Source organism: Mustela lutreola, chromosome 8, assembly GCF_030435805.1.
Source record: "Mustela lutreola isolate mMusLut2 chromosome 8, mMusLut2.pri, whole genome shotgun sequence".
NCBI classification, from domain to species: Eukaryota; Metazoa; Chordata; class Mammalia; order Carnivora; family Mustelidae; genus Mustela; species Mustela lutreola.
Window position 1 is genome coordinate 109838603 of NC_081297.1, and position 22513 is coordinate 109861115.

At 33.1% G+C, this 22513-nt stretch overlaps 1 protein-coding gene across 2 annotated transcripts in view; it reads left to right on the forward strand.

Annotated features, from left to right (window-relative positions):
* Positions 1 to 22513, forward strand: part of ZDHHC17 (zinc finger DHHC-type palmitoyltransferase 17) — an 87869-nt gene that overhangs the window by 32812 nt on the left and 32544 nt on the right. For both annotated transcript variants that reach the window (XM_059186392.1, XM_059186393.1), the window contains exons 3-8: positions 642 to 764; positions 7747 to 7824; positions 8416 to 8560; positions 13455 to 13519; positions 14136 to 14298; positions 21030 to 21155. In XM_059186392.1, the coding sequence (XP_059042375.1) occupies positions 642 to 764; positions 7747 to 7824; positions 8416 to 8560; positions 13455 to 13519; positions 14136 to 14298; positions 21030 to 21155 (700 nt within the window). The remainder of the gene's footprint in view (positions 1 to 641; positions 765 to 7746; positions 7825 to 8415; positions 8561 to 13454; positions 13520 to 14135; positions 14299 to 21029; positions 21156 to 22513) is intronic.

A 22513-nucleotide genomic window follows, 5' to 3' on the forward strand; every position in this document is an offset into this window, starting at 1 on the left:
TATTATTTCTGGTATTTTCCCTTCCAACTGATGAGATACAGCATTCTTATATGTAAAATTTTATATGTAAAAATTTTACTAACTGGATTAGTAAAAGCTGTTGGAATATTGTTTTTTTAAAAGATTTTATTTATTTACTTGAGATAGAGTAAGTAAAAGGCATGAGTGGAAAGGCAAGGGGGAGGGAGAAGCAGGCTCCCCACTGAGCAGTGAACCCGTTGTGGGACTCGTTTCCAGGATCCTGGGATCATGACCTGAGCGGAAGGCAGATGCTTAACTGACTGAGCCACCCACGTACCTTGGAATATTGATATTTTTAAAGTAATATTTTACTTTGAGAAGTCCATTTTAATATCCAGGTATCAGGATGCCTGTGTGTCTCAGTCAGTTAAGCACTGCCTTTGGCTCAAGTAATGATCCAGCTTTGGGCTCCTTGCTCAGCGGGAAGCCTACTGCTCCCTCTGCCTGCTGCTCTGGCTGCTTGTGCTCTCTCTCTCTGACAAATAAATAAAAATCTTTAAAAAAAAAAAAGAAATTCCAGGTATCATAATGGAGCATTATTTTCTTCTTGAAATGTTACTTTCAGCTTTAAATATTTTATCAAATAGTAGTAACAGTCTCATATTTTCTTTTTTCCCCAGATATGGAATATATGAACGCTGCCGAGAATTGGTGGAAGCAGGTTATGATGTACGGCAACCAGACAAAGAAAATGTTACACTCCTCCATTGGGCTGCCATCAATAACAGAATAGATTTAGTCAAGTATGTGTATTCTGTATTTTAAAATATTATTTATTATAAAATTATTAGAAATAATTATAAAAATTAATAATTTCTAAAATTCATTGCTTTAAAAATAGAGATTCTGTGTACCTTTTTTCCCCTGAAGATTGTTTTTAACATAGATTGAATGCTTATTTGTACAAGGTACTGTGCTGAGTGCTTTTTCATGTATCTTTCCTTTAATTTTAATTCTTGAGATAACCCTGTGTGAACACTAATATTAATTGTTCTCCTCATGTGGAAACTGAAGCATAAATTATATAACCAATGACATGCAGCTAATAAAATTTGGAATCAGGATTTCAGCAGTGTAATTTGCAGCTCAGCTTCTAAATGGGAATCTGTGGGGAAAAGCTACAAAAGAAAAGAGGGGTTACAAAGATAATAGGTCATAATAGTCTGTTTTAACTATTCATGCCAGCATAAGTGATGAATACATACTAAGTGTAAATGATTTTTGTTACTTATTGCTAATCTGCTTGCTTAGTATTAATAAGAGATAGTTAGAAAGCAAAAGTTAGGATGATAGGAAGTGTTATTAAATCTAGTTTAGGAGTCTCTGACAATTTGGACATAAGTTCTTCAGATGAAGATATGAATCTGAAAAAAATAGTTGCAGATGTGCACTTAGGTACAGCATACAGGGTCTAGAGACAACTGGGATATTAAGGCCAGTGAAAAGAATTTTCCCTTTTGAATACTAAAGGAAGGTTAAGCAAGTAATAACTAAAGTATTGAACTCTGAATCACTTTCTTCTAGAGAGCATAGTCCATTTTATTTGTTCCTTTTTTATTCTTGTATGTGTAACCTTCCCTCTGCCTTAGGTAAGGGTTTCCTGATGTCTAATTCTGTTTTTGTTTGTCAGAAAATGTTTTTATTTAATCTTCACTTGTGAAAGAAATTTTCACAGGGTATAGAAATCTTGGTTGGCAGTTTTTGTTTTATTTTTGTGTTTTACTAATGGAAAATAACATTCCTCTGTTTTCTGGCTTCTATTACTATTGAGAAATTAGTCTAAATATTGTGCTTTTGAAGGCTTTTTTCCCCCCCTGTCTGCTTTTAAGATTTTTCTCTTTGTTTCTGGTTTTCTGCAGTTTCATGTTGATATAAGTAGATGTGGATTTCTTTTTATTTATCCTGAATGAGATTGCAAGGAATTCTTGATTCTTTGGATTGATGTTTTTATCAGTTCTGGAAAAATACCAACTATTATTTCTTCAGCTGTTGCTTCTACCCTATTCATTTTTTGCTTTCCTTCTGGAACTCCAGTTAAATGTCTCTTTGACCTTTTCATTACATACTCTGTCTCTTCTCTTCTATATATACTATCCTTCATTGTGCTTCATTCTGGAAACTTCTGACTTACCTTCTAGTTCGTTTATTCTCTATGTATTATCTGCTCTTAAATCTATTGAGTGTGTTCCTAATTTTATTTTCCAGTTCTAGAATTTTTACCATTTACCTTTTTCAAACCTGTATTACTTAAATCATCTGTGGCTGAAATTTTTAATCTTATCTTGTATACTTGAATATAGTAAATATAGTTATTTAATAATTGTATCTGAGAAGATAGTCTGTATCTGTTAATGTTTTTCTTTCCTGTGCCTGATTATCTTTAAATATGTACTGGAGATTGTGCTTGAAAATTAATTGTCGAATAATTTGAGACCTAAGCTGAGATTTCCTTTTGTTTCTGCAAGATCCACCTTTAATTTAATTTCAAGGCTTTAGATTTTCTGGATTCTTCAGGTGGCTGAAGACCAAGCTAGAGCCAGGTTTACTTCTGGTTCATAATTACTGCTACAGTGTAACCTTTTGGGGTCCCAACCTTTGTTTGTTGCTTTTGCCTGTTTAACTTGCTTCTTGGCCAACTCTTTCATATCAGCAAATTATTTCTAGGACAGATGGTGCCCAAGCAGTTTTTGACTTCTCCACATTTTAACCCTCTCCTGAATCTTGGCTCTTAATTTTCTTAGGTTTTACTTTTTAGGAAATGTTTCTTGGATTTCATTGATGTTTTTAATTTTCTTTAATGGGATGGTTGATTCAAATGATCTAACCTTTTAAACCTGTTTGTTTTTCAGTTAGTATTATTTTAATTAAAAAATAGTATATAAGCATTTTGAAAACTCAAATAGTACTTCAAAGCTTACAGTGGAAAATGGCAGTCTCTGCCACATCCTGTAGCCCAGAAATAACCCCCCCTTTTTTTTTTTAGCGCTTGAACTATTTCTTTCAGTATTTACTCTTTATTTTATATATTTATGTTGCTACATTACTAGAAAAAAATGACAGCAAGCATTTTTTCTGCTTCTGAAGAAAAGCAGAAGGTAGATATACATACCTATCTATAGATATATATAGATATATATATAGATATATCTATAGATAGATAGATAGATAAATGGATATGTATATCTACCTTCAAGTTTCTCATTATCAGTACAAGTAAGAGCTGCATCATTCTTTTTAAACAGTTATATAATGTTCAATTATATGAGTTTAATTTATTTAATGGTTTTCTTGTTGATGGACATTTAGATTGATTTTGGTGTTTTTACCATTAACAACCAGTGCTGTACTTGATATCTAGGTCACATATCATTTTGCTGTGTTCATATATATCTGTAAAATTTATAGGAATAAGAAAGAAAGATGAGTTTTGAATTTTAATAAATATTGCCAACTTTTATGCTGTTATTTCTTGATTTATCACTTATTATATTTTGACTTTCTATTTTGGGATATCTAGATGTTGAGGATCTCCTCACCAGTAATAATTCTCCTATCTGCTACTATGGTTTTAGTTAAATTACCATGCAAAGTTTAAGTTGTTGTATGTAAATTCTCAGTGTTAAGCCTGGAAGTGTTCTTTGATTATCTATTCTTTCCTTTTGGAATTTTGATTTCTGCCTGAAGTAACAGTTACTTCATTTTTAAAACTTTCTTTATGTTGTAACAATTCTTCCCATATTCTTAGAAGTACAAAATCCCTCTGTATACAAACAGTATCAGGATAGAGGAAATCATTCTTGGAATTCCCCACTTTTCTGCTCCAACCCAGATTATTTGCTCTTTAGACCTACTATGCAACCATTATTGTGAGATTTTCCTTTGCCATTACTCTGGGAAATCCCTTTGCTCCAGTGTTGGTCTCAGTTTTCTGGATCTGAGGTTTTTGTCTCTGTTGGGTTGCTACCTGGTTTTAGTAGAGTACAATTTCTGATAGCTTTCTGAGAGAGAGAGCACTTAGGAAGTAGATGTTTTGAAGTTACTCTCTTTTCTGCCCTTGCACCTTTTTGGTTGTTTGGCTGAGCATGGACTTACAGATTAAAAGTAGTTTTCTCAGGGGGCACCTGGGTGGCTCAGTGGGTTAAGCCTCTGCCTTCGGCTCAGGTCATGATCTCAGGGTCCTGGGATTGAGCCCCACATGGGGCTCTCTGCTCAGCAGGGAGCCTGCTTCCCCCCTCTCTCTCTGCCTGCCTCTCTGCCTACTTGTGGTATCTCTCCCTTTCTCTCTCTCTGTCTGTCAAATAAATAAATAAATAAATATTTTAAAAAAAGTAGTTTTCTCAGAATTTGAAGCATTGCCGTATTATTTTCTCTTTCTTTCTTTCTTTCTTAAAAAGATTTTATTTATTTATTTGGCAGACAGAGATCATAGGCAGAGAGGCAGGCAGAGAGAAAGGGGGAAGCAGGCTTACCGCCAAGCAGAGAGCCTGATGCAGGGCTCAATCCCAGGAACCTGGGATCATGACCTGAGCCAAAGGCAGAGGCTTTAACCCACTGAGCCACCCAGGCGCCCCTATTTTCTTAATTCATGTATTACTATTGAGATTCTGTTGGTTAAAAAATTGACATTTGTCTTTGTGGTTAAAAATAAACAAGAAAGTCTGAAGTGAGAAATACAGAAAGACTTGATGCTGCCTGCCTTAACAAATGTCCCAAGCCACTTGTGCATTAATGAGGTTATAGAATAAAGTCAGTAATTATAGAGTGGGTTAATAATTGGTTTCTGAGCATATTATATCTTCAGGTAGGTAAACTTAATTTTTCACAATGCATGATCTAGCAAGTTACTTTTCTAAAACAAACATGGTGAGTAAAGGCAATTTTTAATAACAACTGGTATTCATAGCCGCAAGATTACTTTTTACTCCTGAGTCTGGAATTATACCCCCACTTAAAAGTTACAGCGTATCCATAACACAGCAAATAGTATGAACATCATATTTGCATAGGGCTCTCATACTCCTAAGTCCTATGAGAGTGGCTTGAGGTCATCCAGATGGATACAGCACACACAGTGGGTTTGTATTGATTCTTGGGGAATTCAGTGCTTTTATAAGAGCAAACTTGCTCTTTGGTCCAGAAGAGAATTACTTTGGTCTTTCATCTCTCAAGGTTGCTTGATACAAACACAATTCAAAAGAAATGACCTGTGTAAAAAATGGTCAGGGCCTTGCATTCTACTCATACACCTAGCAAGACATGGGAACGTGAGAGATACAATGAAAAGTGTCTCTTCTAACAGTTATGTTCCATCTCTTTTTGAGAAGGAGTTGTTATCTGTCTGCCACCTGACCTGAACAAGGAGAGGAGCCGGGGGTTGTAGTTGTTTAGAGTGTGAACTTTCAATGGATTACTATAATTTTAGTGTAGGGTTTCATATGGTTCTCTGATTTAATTCCATGAGTTTCAAATTTCTCTGGTAAAGGTGCACTGAATACACTTTTTAGCAAATGCTAGATGGTTGAGTGTTAAAATCAGTGTGAGCCTGAGGCCAGACATCATCATCATTATATAATGAAGCTTAGGGACATAGGAATGAATCTGAACTTGAAGAGTTTGAGTTATTATAATAATATTAAAATTTTGAGTAGTTATATTTTAAAATTGAATATTACAATGCACAAAGAAGTACTTGTCAAGCACCGTCAGCTTCTTGATTGTTACAGTGCACTAAAATGCCTATTTGTGATGCTAAATATTGACCTTTCAGTGAGAATATAAGTTACAAAACAACAGGTTTTTCAGCAATTTTTATAAACTTTCAATCAGTGTTTCTGTTTATATTCTAGCTTCTTCATTGCATTCTACAGAGGTAACAACTACCTTTAATCCCTTAGTCTTTCTGGGGTTTTGTAACATATATTGGTTTTCTTCTCATTGGTATCCCCCTCTGGAATCATTTGAGTTTTAACTGTTAACTTTACATCTTTCAAATACTTGTGATAACTCTTGTTCATTGATGATCTGGTCTCAAAACCTAGGGATAGTTAGTTAGTACCTACAGCAACATTCCTTGCTAATCTTGTAGTATGCCAGGAGACTTGAGTTTAAAAATAAGAATTACATGATCATTTCAGAGTTGTGTAGTTTTGAACTAGGGTCTACTCTTTATAGAGTAACATATTATAAAAAGTTAGTAATTCTCTTCCAGTAGTTTACAATGAAAAGGTGATAGAAGTTCTTTAGTTTGCAGAAAAAAAAAATTCTCCTATCTGTATGTTTGTGTTGTGTGGGGGTTGTATTTTAGAATCAGTCTAGAAATCATTCATTACCGTAGCCCTAGCAAAGATTTGAAATATGAGTAAAAATAACTCAGGAACAAATATGTTTACTAATAAACATATAATAAACATAAGGTAATAAAATTGCCTTAAAAAAATCCCAACTCGGGATGCCTGGGTGGCCCAGTAGATTAAAGCCTCTGCCTTCAGCTCAGGTCATGGTCTCAGGGTCCTGGGATCGAGCCCCGCATCAGGCTCTCTGCTCAACGGGGAGCCTGCTTCCTCTTCTCTCTCTGCCTGCCTCTCTGCCTACTTGTGATCTCTACCTGTCAAATAAATAAATAAAAATCTTAAAAAAAAAACAAAAACAAAAAAAAACGTAGCTCTTAATCAAAGCTGTTCTTTGGCCGAGCTGTACTTCTCTTTGGGCTCAAAGAACCATTTTCAACTATTATATGATGCCCACCAAGTTCCTTAAGAAAGAATTTAGGAATAGTTAAATGTTTGTGTTCAGACTAATGTCTCTGATATTTTGAACTGGAAATATTTTAGTCTGGAAATACTTTGTTACATTACTTTAAACTATTTTACAGGAGTTTATAGAGTGGAGTTTGGCCCTTCATTACATAATGCTTTAAAAACGCCAATGTAATAAATACATAAAGCAGTAAATTTCTGAATCAAGCATGTAAGTATATTAAATGTTTAAAATTGTACATAAAAGTGAATGCATTAGTGATCTAAAACAGTAATCACTTAGAACAGTTTAAATATCTCAGTAATATTCACCATCAAGCATTTGACATCAAAGGCTTGAAATCATTTTTATTCAAGATTCATTCATTGATCAATCCAAAGTAAACATTGTGATAACCAGTTAGGTCCTGTTTATTCAGAGGAAATCAATATGTTATAACATTAATAGATTAAGCAATGAGGTGGTTCTTTTTAAAGCAAGACAGCTTTAAAGGTATAACAAGGCATTGTAAATAACTTCTGTGTTATACTTAAAATTTATAAAATTCTTATACATATATTGCTTGATTCAAACTATAGTAATTTTGTGAGGAAAATAAAGCTCATAAAGCTGAGCTTCTCCCTGTGGTAGACTCAGTGGCCTATTCTACAACTTTCTCTCTGCTGCTGCTCTCTGATCCAAGTCTTGGTGGTTCTCTGACTGCCTTCTTTTTTATATGATTGTTACTTGGCAATGCTCTTCTTTTTTGTAACTTTAAAAAAATAATTACTTTCCTTTTACTTCTGGAAGAGTGATGTGTTTGATATAAAATTCTACTAAATATATTTTTTAAATATCACAAAAGATTGTCATCAAAGACATAAACTACCATGAGGTCTACAATGGAAAACATTTTTTCTTTATTTTTTACTTAATTTCTTAAAATTGAAAATGAAAGTTGTCTAAATTATTTAAAATTTTGTCTTATAGATACTATATTTCGAAAGGTGCTATTGTGGATCAACTTGGAGGAGACCTAAATTCCACTCCGTTGCACTGGGCCACAAGGTTTTAAATTTGCTTCTGGATTTTTTTTTTCTTTTGTTCCCTTATTAGTCTGTAACTAAACAACTGTTCTTTTTTTAATGATATGCTAAAATGAATGAGAGAATTAACAGTTAATATCAACAGTGTACTAATATATTGCTGTACAGTGTTACCTGCATTGGCAGCAAAGTTATTGTCCTGAAGTGTCTTTAGGAATTCACCATGCTCATATTAATCCTGTTAGTTTATGATTGAGTTAAACTTTAGATTTGTAAATGTAATACTTATGCAGCCTCTATATATTTACAGTTAAAGAAGTTCCCCAGTTCACGGGACAACTAAGATTATATTTGAATAGGATTAATAGACTATAGTAACTATTTATTACATATTTAAAGAAGTTATAAGTATCTGCATAAAATTTAAAAGACTTTTTTGGTTGAGACTTAAGAACTGTAAAATACTAAGCACGTCTTGACATATACATATCTTAAGAAACTTTGAAAAAATTGTATATCTTTCCCACCATTCCCCTATTTAAGAAAGATCTTTCCAGGAGATCCTGTTTGAAATAATCTTATATATTTAAGTGTTTATTCTTTTATGTTTTAGACAAGGCCATCTATCTATGGTTGTGCAACTAATGAAATATGGTGCAGATCCTTCATTAATTGATGGAGAAGGATGTAGCTGTATTCATCTGGCTGCTCAGTTTGGACATACCTCAATTGTTGCTTATCTCATAGCAAAAGGACAGGTAAAAAAAATCACAATGGTGTGGATTTTAACCCGATGTTCTTCATGGTTTAAACGCCTAATATCATTGGTGTTACAAGAGTAACAACCTGGTGATATTTAAATAGTTCTTTCTGGTGGATAAAGAGAATAAATAATATAGTTAGTTTGATATTGAGGTAATAAATATAGTTAAGTTAAAAATAAGAAAGATAATCAGGAAGCAGATAATGATCCATTATGATTCATTTATTTCTGAGAATGATGAGAGTTGAATCCCAGAAATAAGAAAATTTAGGTATCTATTTTTTCCTTTACTTACTTACATCTTTTGAATATATACTCTGAATTTATTTATACTTTTTTGAACATTTTACTGGTTAATTTCTCTGTTAAGTTACTTCTCCGAGTGGGGGATGAATTCTTTAGGATCAGTTTCTATGTTTCTGGTCATAATATAATGCTACTTCTTACATGTCAGGAAACTTCTCATGATTTAAGTGGTTCTTCCTGATTTTTCGTGAATATGTACCGACTGTAGTCACATTAAACAGGTACCAGTCTATATATACCATGTTTTTGTAATAAATGTATTTTGTTGAAATTAATGTCATTCAGTTATTCTTTCATGTGTTTTCTCTGGTTATACTTAAACATTAGCTTTGTAGCTAAGGATCTCATCATAAGAGTAAGACAAATGATTTTAATTCGTTGCTATTAACGTTTATTTTAAATTTTATGCAGATTTAGAATTTGAATAGTATTGATTTTATGAATGCTTAAAGTATTTATTGTTGGCAGTCACTCACAATGATAGTTGTGCATTGTGCATTATAGTGTAAGAGGCATAGGCTGGCTAACTGCTGGAAGAGGAGGTTATTATCTAATATGGTGTTCACAGACTACCCCCAAAATCTAATGGCTTTAGAATAATACCAGCCATTTATTACCTTGGGTTGACTGGGCTTGGCTGGGTGGTTCTTTACCTTGTGATGATGGCTGTGGAATACGGGCATTTGGGTCTTGACTGGAATGGAGGATGGCTCACTAACATACTTTATGCCTTAATATGAATGGCTAAAAGGCTGGGTTCAGTTGGAGTACTGAGATAGCAAGTCCTCTCTTTTTCTCCATGTAGTCTCAGAGTTCCTTCTCCATGGTACTCCTGGACGTAGTCTTTCTAACAGGAAACTAGACTCCTTACGTGGTGGGAGCTCCCCAAAGAACAAAAGCAGAAGCTCTCTGCCTTTTTAAAGTCTTATGTCTTGAACTGGCACGGCAACATTTCTGTTCCATTCTGTCAGTTAAAGCAAGTAACAGGGCCAGTTCACGTTCATTGTGGGAACATATGGGTATACTATCAAGTGAGGTTTGTTGAGGGCCATGTTTGGATACCAGCTGCCGCAGATTACATTTGTTCTCCCAAGTTTCTTCTAGACTGGGGTTTGGAACAGTAGATGGTGCTGTAATACATGATTACAGCATGTATTGTCGTTAGTGGCCTTTTATTTTGCGGGTATAAATTTATAATAACACGTTCACTTTTTCTTTTGGTTTTTGTCTTTTTGTTAGCTTTTTGATTTTGAGGTTTGGATGTTTCAGTAATAACCTTTTTAACTCTGGTAGAGGATGTTGGCTATAAAATTCTCAAGGGACAGGGATTTCTATTTGTCACAGCACCTTTTCAATAATAAATGCATGATAATAAAAGTCTGGCAGTTTGTTTTCTTTTTCATAAGTAAGTTTGTTTTTGTTTTTGTTTTTGTTTGCTACAGAAATAACATGCTGTAAAGTACTCAAACATAAGAGAATATGACTTAGAAAATGAAACTCCACCTCTTCTCTTACTGCTTCCCCCACTGAGATCACTCTTAACAATTTAGTATATATTTTTCCAGAATTTTTTCCATGTGTACACTAATTATAAAAGCAAACTCTAGTGTTCATCACATCATACTTTGAATGGAGTCCAAAGTCCTTCCCTAGAGAAGGACAACAGAACCACTTGTGGTCTTGTCTGAGATACCTCTCAGGCCTATCTTTTGTCATCTCCCCTGTACTCTGCTTTGACACACCAGTCTTCCTGCTGTTCCTTGAACGCTCTAATATGCTGTTGTCTTTAGGCCTTTGTGCTTGATCTTATCTTCTGCTTGGTAAATCCTTTCCTTAGAAGGTTACACAGTTATCTTTCTGTCTTACTTCAATCAGATATTTGCTCAAATTTTATTAGTTCTGATTAGTTCCCAATTATAAGTAATAATAAAATTAGTATATTTTTATTTTTTCTTTCTCTTCCCTTCCACTGACTTTAGTTGTATATAATACTGTTTTTTTTAGTGTTAACTTTCTTCTGATAGCTATAACCACGTTTCTATTACTTGATTTTTCAGCTTTAAATAATATTCTTTGACTCATAGCTATTACAGATTAGGTACTTACACTTTCTTTTCAACCTTTTTCCATTTTCTCCATTTTTTGTTATTTGTATCAGTTTTATATTCTTAGGGCATATAACATTTCCATTTAGTTTGTCATTCTGTTCTTCACATTTGTTTCATTTTAGTTATACTGTTAAAATATATTTAGTGCTCACTACCAATTCTTTTGGATGATTTTCAGGAGAAAAGGGAAAATGCTAAGTTATGGAGCCCTGTTGATCATGGAATCCCCATAAGCTTTTGATCTGGGCTTGTTAATTCTTCCTAATAGAGAATACCCATACGTCCAGGCTGAACTTGGAAAAGAAGTACCAAGTTTTAAACCCCGACCCAAAGAAAGAAAAGGTTGAATTTCATTTTTCTTTTAGTACTCTAGAGATATGGCATTATTTTACATTTTTAATTTCACTTACTGATATTTTTTAATGCTGTCACTTTTTAAGAAGGATATGAAAAGACAATTAAGAAGGAGGAAGAAACTAAAACAAGAACTTAACGTGTTTGTTACATCACATTTAGTTGCGCTCTCTTGAAATTAGGACCCTAAAGGAAATAAAATAAGTTACAGTACTTGACTCATATAAAAAACTAGGAAGCTTGTCATTTTTCAGATTTTCTTAAAGATTTTTATTTAATGTGTATAATGGAAATAGGTTACATAAGATCCTCCCAACCACAATTAATGTAAATCCGTAAATGTATTTATAATGGATAAGTGTAACTTTTGATTATAGTATTCTTGATGAGGGACTAAGACTAATGATGTGTGTTCTAGTTTGTCTAATGTACTGGTTCTCAGCATTTTTTCTGCTTCAATACCCTTGGTTAATGTTCACATTTGAGACATATTCCCATCAATAATTGTGGCTCACAGACAACTGCTGTATAGAGGTATAGAGTGTGGTGCAGCATACTCACTATAACTCTGTCCTCTCTGCACTGGCTGGTGTATTAGATAACACAATTTGGATTAGAACTGCTGCCTTTATATAATCCAGGAATGGGCAATGGGGAAGGGAAGAAGAGGAAACTTACTGTCTATTGAATGTCTCTTATCTTCTAGGTTAATAGACTAGGTGCTTTACACACATTATTCCATTTAATCATCACAGGGGTCTTACGAAGCCATTATTTATATTTGCATTTTTAGATGAGGAAGCTGAAGCATAGAGAATTAAAGTAATTTTGCTAGTCTTATAGCTATTAAGTGGTGCACCTAAGAATTCAAAACCATGTCTGCTTTATTCTAAACCCTATGCCCTTCCCAAACAAATAGGTAGATAAACATGTTTTTTCACTTAGCAAATGGTTTTTGATCATTTACTCTGCTGGGCACTGAGAATACAAAGATGAATTTAATATAAGTTAATAGAAGTTTAATTGTCAGAGAACCTGTTCTAGATAATGAGACAAATGTCTCAGGCATATAGCATAATATATAGTCCAGGTTGGAGTCAGGAGAGAGAGTTTTAGGGAAGTGAAACGGATAGAATCCCAGATGCATCAGGATGTCTTGGAAGGAGATTTAGATAACTAGGGAAGAATTTTAGTTGAATAGATGGTAGTTTTAATTGTAATTTATTAAAAAACAAAGCAAAAGTGGGGTGGGGGGGAAGTACCATATGAAAGCAAAAAGTTGGATAGGAGAAGAAAAATAATCATAGTTTACTACACGATTTTGCTCGGAATAGTATTCATATACATTTATAATAATGTAAATATCAAACATTTTTATAACCAAAAATATAATAGATCTCTTGAAAGAATAGAGAGGTGCATATTTGTGATGAGCCAGGAAGAGTAAAGAGCGGAATTCTCTTTTTGCATACTGAACTCTCAGAAGATAATGCCTAAAACTGAAAAATCAAAAAGTAGCAATTCAAGCATCTTATTTAAGATGTTAAGGGCTAAAAGAGGTGAAAATAGTGGGGAGTAAGGCAGAGAATTGCTTTACTACCACCAATTTTTCAGAATTACTTGACTCTAAAAATGTACGTGCATAATAATAAAAGGCAAACAGACTTTGAGTTTATTGAAAAGATAAGTCTTTATTTTTTGTTTTGAAATGCCTAGAAATAAACAGGGTCTCATTATTCCCTCTTATCATGAATTAGTTTAATCAATTTTTCACAGACTTAAATCATTTAACTTATACTCTGTGGATGAAAGGTGAAGAGTAGGTCAAGATCTTTAAATGTAAAACATTGAAAGGGTGATTAAACCATCTGAAAAAGGAAGTCTGTAAATATATGTTAATTAAATACATATTTATAGTCAATTAAATATATGCCTATTAATTAAAATATTTAGTGACAATAAATAGTTTTATTTGAAAAAAAGTTAAAATTTTCATTAATCAGCCTTGATTGAGGAGTGTTATTGGCTTCTCCTGTGATATGTAAGTTAGATTTTTCTGAGTAAATTTGGTAGGAACTTAGAAATTTTTACCGTCTGACTTTTTTCTTTTTATTCTATCAGGATGTAGATATGATGGATCAGAATGGAATGACACCTTTAATGTGGGCAGCTTATAGAACACATAGGTATGTAGTCATAAAATATTTATTCATATCATTTTCAGCATATTAAAATGTAAAATAAATGATGAGAAAAAGTAGTTAATGTTCTATTTGTTAATATTTAAAATTCTTACTATGAAATATAATAAATTACCTTTTTGATGTTTGAGTCTCTGTGCTTACCTTGATCTTGGTAATTGTAGTATTCTTAATTTATTCCTCTTTTAGCAGTTTTTAAGAAGGAAAGATGTTATTTTATCTTTAAAATTAGTTTTTTCATGTTATTTGTATACTGGCAGGTTTAATATTATTAATTAGTAAGTTGCCAGCAAACATTTTTGTAGCAATCCAGATTTAAATTTAAACATTTACTTGTTTAATTATATAAATATTAATGACCTTACTCCCTAATCAAAATTAGAAATTGTCAGGACCAAGTATGCCCTCTCATGGTGTTGCACATACTTAATACTTCATATTAGAATATTCTCTCAATACCTATTATAAGGTTGAGTATAGGTTAGAATAGAAGTGTTCCAAGATGGAATGCAAATACAACCACGATCAGTTTAGTATCTGTAATGATTTCTATAATTGAAATTAGGGTTGTTGTTGTTGTTTTTTTTTTTTTCCTTTTCAGTGTGGATCCAACTAGATTGCTTTTAACATTCAATGTTTCAGTTAACCTTGGTGACAAGTATCACAAAAACACTGCTTTGCATTGGGCAGTACTAGCAGGGAATACCACAGTCATTAGTCTTCTTCTGGAGGCTGGGGCTAATGTTGATGCCCAGAACATCAAGGTAAAAATATCCTGTATTTATTATGCTATGTGAGATGTTATTAAGATCTTAATTTCTCAGTAAAAAATAGATTTTTTCACAGACTGTCAAAAATGGAAGAAACCTCTTATTTAAGGTTAACCCTATGCTTCCATGCAAGAATTTCTTTGGAAAGACTGGTTTATTTACTTTTGTCTTTTAGTGTTGAAGTAATTTTCAGATTTTGATGGCCTTTTTCGTTAGTGAATTCTTACTGACTTCTGAAAATTTGTTTTTATAATCCATATCTTCATAGCTAAAGGGAATTGTTTTCTGGTTTCTTTAAGATCAGTATGGAGAATCACAAGTTTGTAGGTAAACCACATTATGCAATTCTTTGATTTGTTTTCATCTTATTTTAAAGGTCAAGACCTTTAAATTTGATAGACACTTTTATGATGTTTATAGGAGAGTCCCCACATACCCCATATTTTGGATTAATCCAGGAAAAGTATACAAAATTATCTAAGAACAAAACACAATTAACATTTATACTCTGAACATTTAGAAATTTGTAGACATTTTATGAGTACTTGGAAGAAAATTCTTTCGGTAGTTTTAAATTTTGTTTAACCATTCTCATGTTTAAAGCTTCAGGATCCACCATATCTTTGAGCAAATCTTTCTGTGAAATGACTTTAAACTTTCAAACATCATCTTTCAGTAATGTAAATTCATAAATAACTTTGTACCCTTTGACAAATGTTCTTTAATTTTGGCTTATAAACCATAGTATTTTCTGAGTCATGTTTCTTAAATTTTTAAGGGATATGTGCTAATTAAATTTGAAAGAGATTTGAGCCACGTAATAATCTGAAATGGCAATCAAAAAGTAGTTTATCTCCTGCTGGATCAGGGCATCTACTTATCTTCCAGTGAATAATTCTTTCTGTATTTGATTACTCTAGTTTGAACTACTAAAATAATATAGTTTAGACTAGCTATATGGAGCCTAATGTACTTAAAATTTTAACCAATTTTTAAAAATGAGTTTAATTAAAAATATTTAGTTAAAAGTAAATATTAAATATCTTGTTGGAAACTATAAAAAATTGAGAAAGCCATGTATTTTCTTTCTTTTTAAAATTTCGAGTCCTTTTGTCTCTACTCAAAGTGATCAGAGTGGCTTAATATCTACTAGTAAAATATGAAAAGAGGAAAGTCTATTTCCATAGTACCTGACACATGAGGGGCACTCTAAATATTTGTTGACAGATTGAATGAAGATTTTTGTAGTCGTGAATTTTATCTCTAAGCTAGTATTCATAACTCTGCTAGTAAACCTCTCTGCCACTTCTTATATTATAGAGAAAAAATTTTACTTTTCCAAATGTTTTTAAGTAGGAAGCTCAGAAAAGTTCATAACAATGTGATTAGTAAATTAGGCTGATCGCAAGGGCTGAAGGATCAGACAAATGAGTTTGATTAAGGCTAATCAATATCCCCATAAGAAAAAATTACCTTATGTTTTATATCTGAATTGCTTTAGAGCATTATTTTCCTTCTCTTCAGTACTGGGCAGCCATTCTCAAAATGATCATGCCCCAGGAATGTATTTCAAAATATTTAGTATGAATATTATTGAAAAGATAGAACCAGTTTTATTATGGCAAATGTTGAGTCTCCATAGACTCTGCCAAGAGCCACAGTAATATACTGAAATTACAAGAATACTAAAAATTGTGACAACATGACTCTACAGCTCTGAAATTTGAAGCTAGTAGTGTATATTTTTAGATCACTTAAAAATATCTTTTCTGTCCATATAGAATTTAGGTAATTCACTTGGATCGTGATCTTTAAGTATTTGAAGTGTGGTTTATAAATTTAATGTCTTTTTAAAAAAAATTTATTTATTTATTTGACAGAGAGATCACAAGTAGGCGAAAAGGCATGCAGAGAGAGAGAGGGAAGCAGGCTCCCTGTTGAGCAGATAGCCTGATGCGGGCCTCGATCCCAGGTCCCTGAGATTATGACCTGAAGGCAGAAGCTTAACCCACTGAGCCACCCAGGCGCCCCGTAAATTTAATGTCTTTTCAAATAAATAATGAACCCTTGCACTTCACATTAACTATTGCATAAACTTTTATTAGACTTAGCAGAAGAAATCTGTAATGAATTTCAACAGAAAGATAATGGTAAGAGAGAGATTTGAGATGATTTATATGGTTTGAGCCTTATATTTTTAATGTTTTGCAGGTTCAGGTACATGAATTATTTGGTACCAAGATAGGATAAGCTCCAATATAGCTTTCTTTTTATTTATTTACTTATTTATTTATTTGAGAAAGAGGGAGAGCACTCATGAGCAGGGGGAGGGATGGGGGAGAGGGAGAAGCAGACTCCCTGCTGAGCGGGGAGCCTAATGTGGGACTCAATCCCAGGACCCTGGAATATGACCTGAGACAAAGGCAGAGGCTTAACCGACTGAGCCACCCAGGTGCTCCTCGAATGTAACTTTCTTGATTAGTATGGTTCATATGAATACTTCCAGAGTTACAGTGTTAAAAAATTAATGTGCACGTGGAACTTATTTTTTCTGAGAGAGTGCAGGAGCAAGCATGGTTGGTGGGGAGGTGAATAGAGGAAGGGGCACTGTGCTATAAATACATCCCAGGACTTGACTTATTTTAAAACTAGAAGTTTGTGTGTTTCAATTGCCTTCGCCCACCCCTGAACCCTGCTCTGGCAACCATGAGTCTGTTCTGTGTATTAGTGAGCTTGGTTTTGTTTTGTTTGTTTTGTTTTTTAGATTCCACATACAAGTGAGATCATATGGTGTTTATTTTCCTCTGACTTATTTGGAATGACATTATTTTTAAAGGAAATAAAGTCTAAGGAGTTGCTTCAGTTGCTCAGGGAACATTTAATACTTTCAGAGTAAAAATAATCTTTCTATCCACACTGTTGGAAAAGTAGATTTTTGTTTTAAAATGTACTTTTTGTGGAAGTTAAAAGATGAAATAAGTATCAACTCTTTTTTCTGGTGGACTCTGGCATTCCTATTATGCTGCAGATTAGTCACCACCTTCCAATGGAGACCATTCGTTCATTCATTTAACAAATATTAGTGCTGGGGAGTCCACGTGTATAAAATAGCTGAAGTTCGTATTCTCTCAGAATTTACGTTATATTAAGGAGCAATTAATTGTAATTGTAGTATAAACACACATGTGCATGCATACACGCAAATGTGCAGTGATGAGGGCTGTGAGTGACTTGTGAATACCTCTGAGGAGATGACATTTGCTTTGAGACCTGTCTGAATGAGAAGGGATCGGTTATACAAAGATAAGTGGGAAAAAACTTTCCAGGTAGAGGAGCCTGTAAATGCAAGTCCCAAGGCCAGCAAGGTAAGCTTGCTGTTAGAGGTACAGAAAATGACAGCGTGGGCTGAGTGCAGTGAGCAGAGGAGTGAAGTTACTCAGCTAGATGCCAGATCACGCAAGGCCATGATAAGGAACTTTAATTATGTTCTCAGTCATGAAAAGGAGTTGGAACGATTTGTGAAGGATGGCTTTATAATCTTTGTGTTTTAAGTATTTTTAAAAGACTACTTTGGTTGCTGATGGAGAATGCATTGAAGAATTAAGAAAATGGAGGGGATGACTGAGGATCAGTTCGGCCATTTTAATAAATCGGGCAGCTGATGTTAGTTTGGCCTGCAATTTTAATAGATTTGTGGATTTGGAAATGATAGTTTGGAGTAGATTAGATATGAAGACGAAAGGCAGTCTTGATGACTAAATAAATGTCTTGTGATATATATTGAGATTTTGAAGACTGAAGAAGACTTTCTTGGGGGGGTGATAGGAATTGGCTCTATTTTAGTCATATGTAATATGAAGTGTGCCTTTTAGCTATGTGGAATGGCAGGCTAATTTAATAAACAAATTGCTGTGAATTTCAAAAAGGAAAAATTCATTAACTAAAAACAATCTAGATTCTTTGTCCGGGAATTTGACAAATAAAGTTGATCTATACCTGTATATTTTTCCATTTTTTATTTTAAGTGTTAAGAAAGAGAGTCTAATTGATAATCATGAATTATAACCAAAAAGATGTAGTCTGCAAATCTGGATATGGCTGTAATAGGAGTAAAAGTTGAATTCTTTAAAGAATATGAAAAATTATACTTTGTATTATAGTTATACAGCTATAGTTATAATTAAACGACTATAGTTAGTTGATCCTATTTCTTCTAAAGTAGCTATTTGCTAAATAAGATTGAATTTGTTTCTTAGAAATCTGTCTTTATATTAGATACTTACCTTTGTAAATTAGTTATTTGAATAAGGAATTCCATTCTTCTAATATATAAATAAATGATTTTTTTTTTCCAAAATAAGGTTACTTTAAAATGCTACTTTGATTCTTAGAAGGCATAGGAATGACCATATACTTTAGATTAGAAATTCTTAATTTGGGACCTACCAGAGAATTTTGGTTAGAGGGTAGGCCCATAAATTGTTACAAAAAATTACTTTTATCAGTACTTTTTGGGGAGAAGGCCAATGGCTTTCATCAACTATGACTCAGAAGAATTTAAGAACCATGGCCCCAGATAACAGTTACATGGAATAAATCCAAGTCTTGTGAAGGGATAACAGTAAGGGAAGGAAAAGTGACTTGGGAAACTAAGAATATATATATTTTTTTAATGAACCATGCAGTAATTCCTCTTTATGGTAGCATCTCATTTGTGAATTTTTAAAAAATAATGTTGTATCCCCCTCCACATGTTTTGGTTATATGGATAAATTTAGATGAATTTTGGGAGAACAGCTAATCTCTGAAGGCTGCCCAAGCATTTCCAGTTTTTTCTTTCTAAAACTTATCAAACAACATAATTTTTACTTTGTGCAGGCTGTAAAAGCTTTGTTAATAGATTAAAAGACTATTATATGGTTTCTTGAAATGAGGTAAGAAACTTTTTTCCTAAAAATGGTTTTCTTTACCTCTTAAGTACCTGACCTAGATGGTCTCCAAGAAAGAATTTTCTTTAGTTTTAATAATGAAATCCACTCTCAGACAAAAAGTTATTTTCCACCCTCCACCTTCCATTATGTTTATCTCACCAAAACCTTTGAAAAAGTTCTTTTATTACCAGTTATATAGTCTATAAATACTCCATGATTCTTGTTGTTATTCCTCTTGTTATTATCATTTACTATTTTGGCCGATACATGGAGTAATCAAATATAGACTTAATTCAGAACCTGAGCTTTAGTATCATTCTTTACATTAATTGCTTGTTTATTTTACCAGCCGAATAAAAGAACTACACAAAAGCAGTCAGAAGACTAGAGGAGTAGTAGTTGGAAGATTTCTTAAAGCTCCCTCCATCTTTTTATCTAGGCAATCCTTAGGTGTCACATGGCCCTCTAGTGGAAGGGATGCTCAGCTGGACCGAGGCAACAGCAGGATATCCTCTGGGAATTGTTACCCAAGGGATTGCTTTTATTCAGGTAATCTTTATAGTTTGGATTAATTAGCTGGTTCTTACAACTTAGGTGATAGAAGTTTTGAGTAGGCAAGGAGATATTTTACCATAAATATCCCTATTTGTGGAAGACTCATCTAGATTAGCCCATTCCTTATTAAATACTGTTGACCTTTTACTAAAGGATTGGTTGGGCTTTTTGTCATTATTGGTGTGTTGTTACAGTTGTTGCTATTGGTGGCTGTGCTTATTTTGTTGTTTGTTTTTTGTTTTTTAGTGTTTTTCTTTATATAAAGAGTACTTTATACTTGATAATCATCCCTATAAGTAAGGCACTGCAAGGCTTATTTTTTTTGTTTTTATCTAGTTTTTCAAAATAAAATTTCGATATTTTCCTTTTTTATTAACTAATTTTGAATATTTATCCATACATTCTCAAAATTTTGACACACAAAATTTTTCATTTTGCTTTTCTATTTAAAGAAGTGGGTAAATAGTGAAAAATATCAAATAGAATAGAAATGTAGGTGTCTGACAATAGACAATGAGAAATAAGATTTTAAATTAATAAAGTAAAAAAGAAGCATGAATCTAGAATTGGGGACGCTTATGTCTTATTTCTATCTATGAAGCACTTAGTTCTTTTCACTTATATACTCTTTGGCATTCTTCTTGAGATTAAAGGGAGCTGTAGGTTCGTAACTTGAGTTTCATTATTTTTTGTTACTGTTCTCATTCTCTTTGGAAATTCCTGGATAGGTGAATGAATTTAAGATGGTCAGAATGCCAGTACAACAATAGTAGAAATAGAAGTTGACTTTTCTTTTTCTTCCCTGTTGTCTTCAGACCTTCGTCATTACTGAAATTAAACTGAGAGGTTTCTGGCAATTTGGTATGATAGTTGGATGTTTTGTAGTAGTAAGTGTTACTAATAAAACCCTTAAAGAAACAATATAACTAATAAACTGAATGATAGCCTCTGATCCAGCAGGTGGTAAAATACCTACTTTTTGATTTACTTTAATATAAGTGAAAATGCAACCAGAAATAGAATCTATAGAATAAGACGAGTAAATACATTTACTGATTGTACCTTGAATGGGAAAGCATAATAATAAGTAATGATTTAGATTCTTTTAGTATTTGACTTTGCCTAATATTAAAACAATGTTAATGAACTAATTGTTCAATTTATTTTTATGGGAGTACTTTAAAAATAACTAAAATATTTTACTTTTTACTTTTAATGTGAATTTTTTCTGCTTATCAGGGTGAATCAGCACTTGATTTGGCAAAGCAGAGAAAAAACGTGTGGATGATCAACCATTTGCAAGAGGCGAGACAAGCAAAAGGATATGACAATCCATCCTTCCTTAGAAAGCTGAAAGCTGATAAGGTAAATTCATGTTTGAAGATTTTCAGCGTATAATCTTTTTAAGTAAAATTCACAGGCATACTTTCTTAGCTGAGCAGCTTTAGCTTTTAATTTTGCCATTGGCCAGTGTAATTTTTTTTTTTTAAGATTTTATTTATTTATTTGACAGACAGAGATCACGAGGAGGCAGAGAGGTAGGCAGAGAGAGAGGGGAGGGGTAAGCAGGCTCCCTGCTGAGCAGAGAGCCCGATGTGGGGCTCGATCCCAGGACGCTGGGATCATGACCTGAGCTGAAGGCAGAGGCTTTAACCCACTGAGCTACCCAGGCACCCGGCCAGTGTAATTTTTAAAATACTAAATTACTCAGGACAAAGTCAGATGGCAAAGTTTTTCAGGGCTCTACCTACTTGGTAATTTGATAATTAAGAAGGATGGTTATATGTAAAATTGTTTAAATTTGTTAATCTAAACAATTAAAATTGTTTAAATCTATAAGCTAACATAAATTTTAGTTCATTGATTCAACTGTCCTTTGTTAAGCAATGGAGAGATAGTAAGTCCTTCATGTTTAAGTGCATTTATTAATTGGTAATAAACTATGAAAAATTATAGTCCAAATACATAATCTTTTTAAACTGTTCACAACTCTAATTGATTCAAGCTGCCCATTCTTTTGTGATATGTTGTAACTTTTTTAGAGTGAGAGAAACTTATATTCTTCACTTCTCTGTGGAAAGCCTGTTTTAGATCTTCCATATACCTTCAAGGTTAAACTGTATGACTGTTGGTTCAATTACCTAATTATAATAATATGATTTCAAAAATAAGAATATTTCCCCCAAAGAGGGGCCTATATTCCTTAAAAGTTTCTTTCCTTTTAAAAATGTAAAAATCAGCTGACAGTTTCTTTATAATACTAAATTAATTGACAAGATATTTGGCTAATTTTTCAGGAATCACAAGTTGAAGACATTACGCCTTCAGTACCTTTTTATTTAGTTTGTTCTAGTGGTAATACTGTTTATTTAAAGTTAATTATCTGTGTGTTATCAGGACAAAATGACAAGATTTGGACAAAGGAAAACGTGAAAACATGTCTCATTTATTTATAGTTCAGACTTCCTTAGTGCATTAAAACCATTGGTCATTACTTTAGCATGAGAAAAGTCAGATTTATAGTGTATAAACTTGCCTTTCAAGATGCCTGGGTAGCTCTGTTAAGCGTCTGCCTTTTGCTCAGGTCATGATCCCAGGGTCCTCTGCTCAGCAGGGAGACTGTTTCTTCCTCTCCCTCTCCCCATTTGTGCTCTCTCTGTCCTGCTTTCTTTTTGTCAAATAAATAAATAAAATCTAAAAAAACAACTTGCTTATTTTCAAAC